The sequence below is a fragment of the Eucyclogobius newberryi genome, unplaced genomic scaffold (genome assembly GCF_026437365.1).
Source record: "Eucyclogobius newberryi isolate DKJ021-1_F unplaced genomic scaffold, fEucNew1.0.hap1 SCAF_12, whole genome shotgun sequence".
In the NCBI taxonomy this organism is placed as follows: Eukaryota; Metazoa; Chordata; class Actinopteri; order Gobiiformes; family Gobiidae; genus Eucyclogobius; species Eucyclogobius newberryi.
In genome coordinates this window covers 96,502-102,500 of record NW_027315746.1, presented here as the reverse complement: position 1 = coordinate 102,500, position 5,999 = coordinate 96,502, and the positions used below count along the sequence as shown (strand labels likewise).

At 48.3% G+C, this 5,999-nt stretch overlaps 1 protein-coding gene across 2 annotated transcripts in view; it reads left to right on the top strand.

Moving 5' to 3' along the window:
- The window catches only part of LOC140355884 (cytochrome P450 7B1-like), a 29,702-nt gene extending 23,966 nt beyond the window's left edge, over positions 1–5,736 (top strand). The window contains exons 7-9 of one of the 2 annotated variants that reach the window (XM_072440524.1): positions 4,014–4,186; positions 5,220–5,529; positions 5,653–5,697. In XM_072440524.1, coding sequence (XP_072296625.1) covers positions 4,014–4,186; positions 5,220–5,528 — 482 coding nt within the window. In that variant the 3' untranslated portion in view covers position 5,529; positions 5,653–5,697. Of the gene's footprint in view, positions 1–4,013; positions 4,187–5,219 lie in introns of both variants that reach the window. The other variant, XM_072440523.1, reaches the window with a different exon arrangement.
- Positions 5,737–5,999: the final 263 nt, after the last annotated feature.

The following is a 5,999-nucleotide window of genomic DNA, read 5'->3' as shown; positions in this document are numbered from 1 at the left end:
TCTTAATTAATAATTGTATTTCTTCTTATAATCTTGATTTTATGTTTTTAACTGAAACATGGCTTGACAAAAACACAGGAAATGTAGTTCTGATAGAATCTGCTCCACCCAACTTTAAGTTTGAATCTGAAACACGAGAAAACAAAAAAGGGGGTGGAGTCTGTGCTGTCTTTAGAGATGAAATAATTACCCGCAGGTTGTCTTTTGGGGTGTTTTCATCATTTGAGTATGTATCCTTTAAAATGGAGCTAAAACGGTCTCCATCCATTCTCTTCATTGTTTTATACAAGCCTCCCCAGCACTGCCAAAGTTTTATTGATGATTTTACTGAGACGTTTCAGTCGCACAGACTTTGATGGTTTGGTCATTACAGGTGATTTCAATGTGCATGTTGATAATATTTGTGACAGAAACGCTAAAGAGCTTGATGCTGTCCTTGAAACCTTCAGTCTTACTCAGCATGTGAGAGGCCCCACCCACAGCAAAGGACACACTCTAGGTCTCATAATTACAAAGGGGATAAATATTTCAAATGTTAATGTGATCGATGTTGCTCTGTCTGATCATTTCTGTGTCTTCTTTGACCTGTCTGTTTCTCCCAAACCTCCGGTTGGTCCTGCAGCTGTTCAGAGGAGACACACAAGTGATGGCACAGGTGCACTGTTTATGGAAATGATAAACTTTGAAAATGTCTCATGTTCTAATGTAAATGATTTGTTGAACTCTGTTACATCGAGTGTTTTGAATGTTCTGGACACCATCGCCCCTATAAAGGCTAAAATGGTAAAAAATAAGCAGAAGGCACCGTGGAGAAATGATGATTCGGTCAGGGCACAGAAAAGGGAGGTGCCGCAGGGCCGAACGGAAATGGCGCAAGTCAAAGCTCCAGGTTCAAAAAGAGATTTACAAAGAAAAGCTGAACATGTACAACCTAATCTTATGTAGAACTAGGGAAAGATATTTTTCTGAAATAATTGGAAGCTGCAGTAACAACTCGCGTGTCCTGTTTGCCACAGTAAACAGATTAACAAACCCTCCAGCTCAGCTGCCGTTAGAACTCATTTCCACATCCAAGTGTAATGAGTTTGCATTATTCTTTAATGACAAAGTTCAGGGCATTAAAAATGCTATAAATCCGACAATGCAAAAAATTACCCTAAAACCACCAAGACACTTAGAGCTAACTCACTTTGCACCAGTAACTGACAAAACTGTCCATGAGATCATCACCAGTCTTCATCTAGAGTTCATCTACATGCTGCCTTGATGTGTTACCCACCAGATTTCTAAAGTCTGTGCTGAACAGTTTGTTAGCACCATTCACTCACATAGTTAACATGTCGCTTCAATCTGGAACATTCCCAATGTCTTTGAAAACTGCGGTCATAAAGCCTCTCCTAAAGAAGAGCAGTCTTGATGCCGCAGTACTGAGTCATTACCGGCCCATCTCTAATCTGCCATTTTGGGGCAAAGTCCTTGAAAAGGTTGTTTACCAACAGCTCACAGATTTCCTCTTAATAAACAACTCATTTGATGTTTTTCAGTCAGGTTTTAGACCTCATCACAGCACTGAGACTGCTCTTGTCAAGGTGACAAATGACATCCGCCTGAACACTGACACGGGCAAAGCCTCAGTCTTAATTCTGTTAGATCTGAGTGCTGCTTTTGACACTGTCGATCATGGGATCCTCTTACAGAGACTAGAGGACTGGGTGGGCATCACTGGCACTGCCCTAAACTGGTTAAGGTCCTATCTGGAAGACAGGAAGTACTTTGTTGAAATTGGTAGCTGTGTCTCAGACCACATGACCCTGACCTGTGGAGTGCCCCAAGGGTCAGTCCTGGGTCCCCTTCTGTTCAACCTCTACATGCTGCCGTTAGGTCAGTTGATACGCAGTGAAAATGTGTCCTATCACAATTATGCAGACGACACTCAGATCTATGTTTCACTATCGGCAGGTGACTATGGACCAGTAGATTCACTCTGTCACTGCATCCAACAGATCAGTTTGTGGAGCAAAACAACTTTCTCCAGCTGAACTCAGACAAGACTGAAATAATCGTTTTTGGCCCACAGAAACAAAGAGAAAGTGTTAGCGGTCATCTCCAGAGTCTCGCTCTAAAACCTACAAACCAAATTAGAAATCTGGGGGTAATAATGGACTCAGACTTGAACTTTAATAGCCACGTCAAATCAATAACATCAGCAGCTTTTTACCATCTAAAAAACATTGCCAAAATCAAAAATATAGTGTCAAAACCAGATTTAGAGAGACTTCTCCATGCGTTTGTCTCCAGTAGATTAGACTACTGTAACGGCCTGCTCACTGGTCTCTCCAAACGAGCTGTAAAACAGCTGCAGTACATCCAGAACGCTGCTGCTCGGGTCCTGACCAGAACCAGGAAGTATGATCACATTAGTCCTGTTCTCAGGTCTCTGCACTGCCCCCTGTGGCTCAGAGAATAGACTTTAAAGCAGCTCTGCTTGTGTACAAGTCTCTCCATGGCCTAGCACCAAAGTACATCTTGGATATGTTAGTGCCATATGAACCATCTCGGACTCTGAGGACCTCAGGGACCGGCCTCCTGCTGGTGCCAGAGTCAGGACTAAACATGGACCGGCCTCCTGCTGGTGCCAGAGTCAGGACAAAACATGGGGAATCTGCGTTTCAGTTTTATGCAGCTAAAATCTGGAACAGTCTTCCTGAAGATGTGAGACAGGCTTCAACTCTGACAATGTTCAAATCTAAGCTAAAAACAGTTTTGTTTAGCTGCGCATATGACTGAAAGGATTTTTTCTTTGCACTCTTCTCTTTTGTTTGTGATTTTATTAGTTTAGAAAATCTGTTGGATTGATAATTTTTAATTTAGTTAATTTTATTGTATTTCTGTTTCTGTAATTTCTTTGTGATTTGAATGCATTTTTCCTGCTGTGAAGCTTTGAATTGCCTTGTGTATGAAATGTGCTCTACAAATAAACTTGCCTTGCCTTGATGATGATGGATGAGGATTATGATGATGATGAAATATGGTGATGATGGATGAGGATGAGGATGAAGTATGATGATGAAGGATGATGATTATGATGATGGATGAGGATGATGATGGTGGTGGTGGTGATGGTGGTGGTGATGATGATGATGGATGATGATGATGATGATGAAATATGATGATGAGGGATGATGATGATGGATGACGATGATGATGGTTGATGATGATGGATGATGAGGATGATGATGGATGATGATGAGGGATGATGGATGATAATGGTGATGATGATGATGGATGATGATGATGATGATGGATCGATGATGATGATGGATGATGATGATGAGGGATGATGGATGATGATGATGATGATGATGGATGATGGTGGTGGTGGTGGTGGTGGTGGTGGTGATGATGATGATGGATGAGGAGGATGATGATGAAATATGATAATGATGATGATGGATGATGATGAAAATGACGATGATCATGGTTGATGATGATGGATGAGGAGGAGGAATGTGATGATGATGATGATGATGATGGATGAGGATGGATGAGGATGGATGAGGATTATGATGATGATGAAATATGGTGATGATGGATGAGGATGAAATATGATGATGATGGATGATGATTATGATGATGATGATGATGGTGGTGGTGGTGGTGGTGGTGGTGGTGATGATGATGATGATGGATGAGGAGGATGATGGTGATTATGTATGATGATGATGAAATATGATGATGATGGATGATGATTATGATGATGATGATGGATGAGGATGATGATGATGATGACGATGATGATGGTTGATGATGATGGATGATGAGGATGATGATGATGATGATGATGATGGATGAGGATGATGATGATGACGATGATGATGGTTGATGATGATGGATGATGAGGATGATGATGGATGATGATGAGGGATGATGATGGATGATGGATGATGATGATGGATGATGATGATGGATGATGATGGATGATGATGATGATGATGATGGCTCTGGTTGGTCAGAGAGCGCGGTGAGGGAGAGTCTGCGCCTCAGCACGATGTCCATGAACGTCCGTGTGGCTCAGGACGACTTCACCTTCAGACTGGACTCACCCTGGTCCATTCGCAAAGGAGACCTGATCTCCATCTACCCCCAGAACACCCACATGGACCCTGAGATCTACCCAGAGCCCACGGTGAGGACCAGGACTAGACCAGGACTAGACCAGGACTGGACCAGAACTGGACCAGGACTAGACCAGGACTAGACCAGGACTGGACCAGGACTGGACCAGGACTCTTCCTCTCGTCTCCTCGCTCGTCCTCTCGTCTCCTCGCTCTTCCTCTCGTCTCCTCGCACATTTCCTCTCGTCTCCTCGCTCTTCCTCTCGTCTCCTCGCTCGTCCTCTCGTCTCCTCGCTCTTCCTCTCGTCTCCTCGCTCTTCCTCTCGTCTCCTCGCTCTTCCTCTCGTCTCCTCGCTCTTCCTCTCGTCTCCTCGCTCGTCCTCTCGTCTCCTCGCTCTTCCTCTCGTCTCCTCGCTCTTCCTCTCGTCTCCTCGCTCTTCCTCTCGTCTCCTCGCTCGTCCTCTCGTCTCCTCGCTCGTCCTCTCGTCTCCTCGCTCGTCCTCTCGTCTCCTCGCTCTTCCACTCGTCTCCTCGCTCGTCCTCTCGTCTCCTCGCTCGTCCTCTCGTCTCCTCGCTCTTCCTCTCGTCTCCTCGCTCGTCCTCTCGTCTCCTCGCTCTTCCTCTCGTCTCCTCGCTCTTCCTCTCGTCTCCTCGCTCTTCCTCTCGTCTCCTCGCTCGTCCTCTCGTCTCCTCGCTCGTCCTCTCGTCTCCTCGCTCGTCCTCTCGTCTCCTCGCTCTTCCACTCGTCTCCTCGCTCGTCCTCTCGTCTCCTCGCTCGTCCTCTCGTCTCCTCGCTCGTCCTCTCGTCTCCTCGCTCGTCCTCTCGTCTCCTCGCTCTTCCACTCGTCTCCTCGCTCTTCCACTCGTCTCCTCGCTCGTCCTCTCGTCTCCTCGCTCGTCCTCTCGTCTCCTCGCTCTTCCTCTCGTCTCCTCGCTCTTCCTCTCGTCTCCTCGCTCGTCCTCTCGTCTCCTCGCTCGTCCTCTCGTCTCCTCGCTCGTCCTCTCGCTCGTTCTCTCGTCTCCTGAGGCAGTAACTCGAACGTGTAAACTGGAACCTCGCTCTTCGTCACATCAATGTTTAACGTGGAAATATTGTGTTTCTAGAGTTTCCAGTTCGACCGTTACCTGGACAACGGCAAAGAGAAGACGGACTTCTACAAGAGCGGTCAGCGGGTCAAGCACTACCTGATGCCGTTTGGCTCTGGCGCCTCCAAGTGTCCAGGACGCTACATCGCGCTGCAGGAGATCAAACAGTTTGTGTCTTTGTTACTGCTGTTCTTCGACCTGGAACTGACCGACACAAACGCCCACGTCCAGCCCGACCTCGCCCGCGCCGGCCTGGGCATCATGCAGCCGGCCAGCGACGTCGCCTTCAGGTACAGGCTGCGGTGGCCCCTGGACCCCGAAATGTGAGGTGCAGGGCCCCTGGACCCCGAAATGTGAGGTGCAGCTGCCCCTGGACCCCGACATGTGAGGTGCAGCGGCCCCTGGACCCCAACATGTGAGGTGCAGCGGCCCCTGGACCCCAACATGTGAGGTGCGGCGCCCCCTGGACCCCGACATGTGAGGTGCAGCGGCCCCTGGACCCCAACATGTGAGGTGCAGCGGCCCCTGGACCCCGACATGTGAGGTGCAGGGCCCCTGGACCCCGAAATGTGAGGTGCAGGGCCCCTGGACCCCAACATGTGAGGTGCAGCGGCCCCTGGACCCCAACATGTGAGGTGCAGGGCCCCTGGACCCCGAAATGTGAGGTGCAGGGCCCCTGGACCCCGACATGTGAGGTGCAGGGCCCCTGGACCCCAACATGTGAGGTGCGGCGCCCCCTGGACCCCGACATATGAGGTGCAGCGGCCCCTGGACCCCAACATGTGAGGTGCAGCGGCC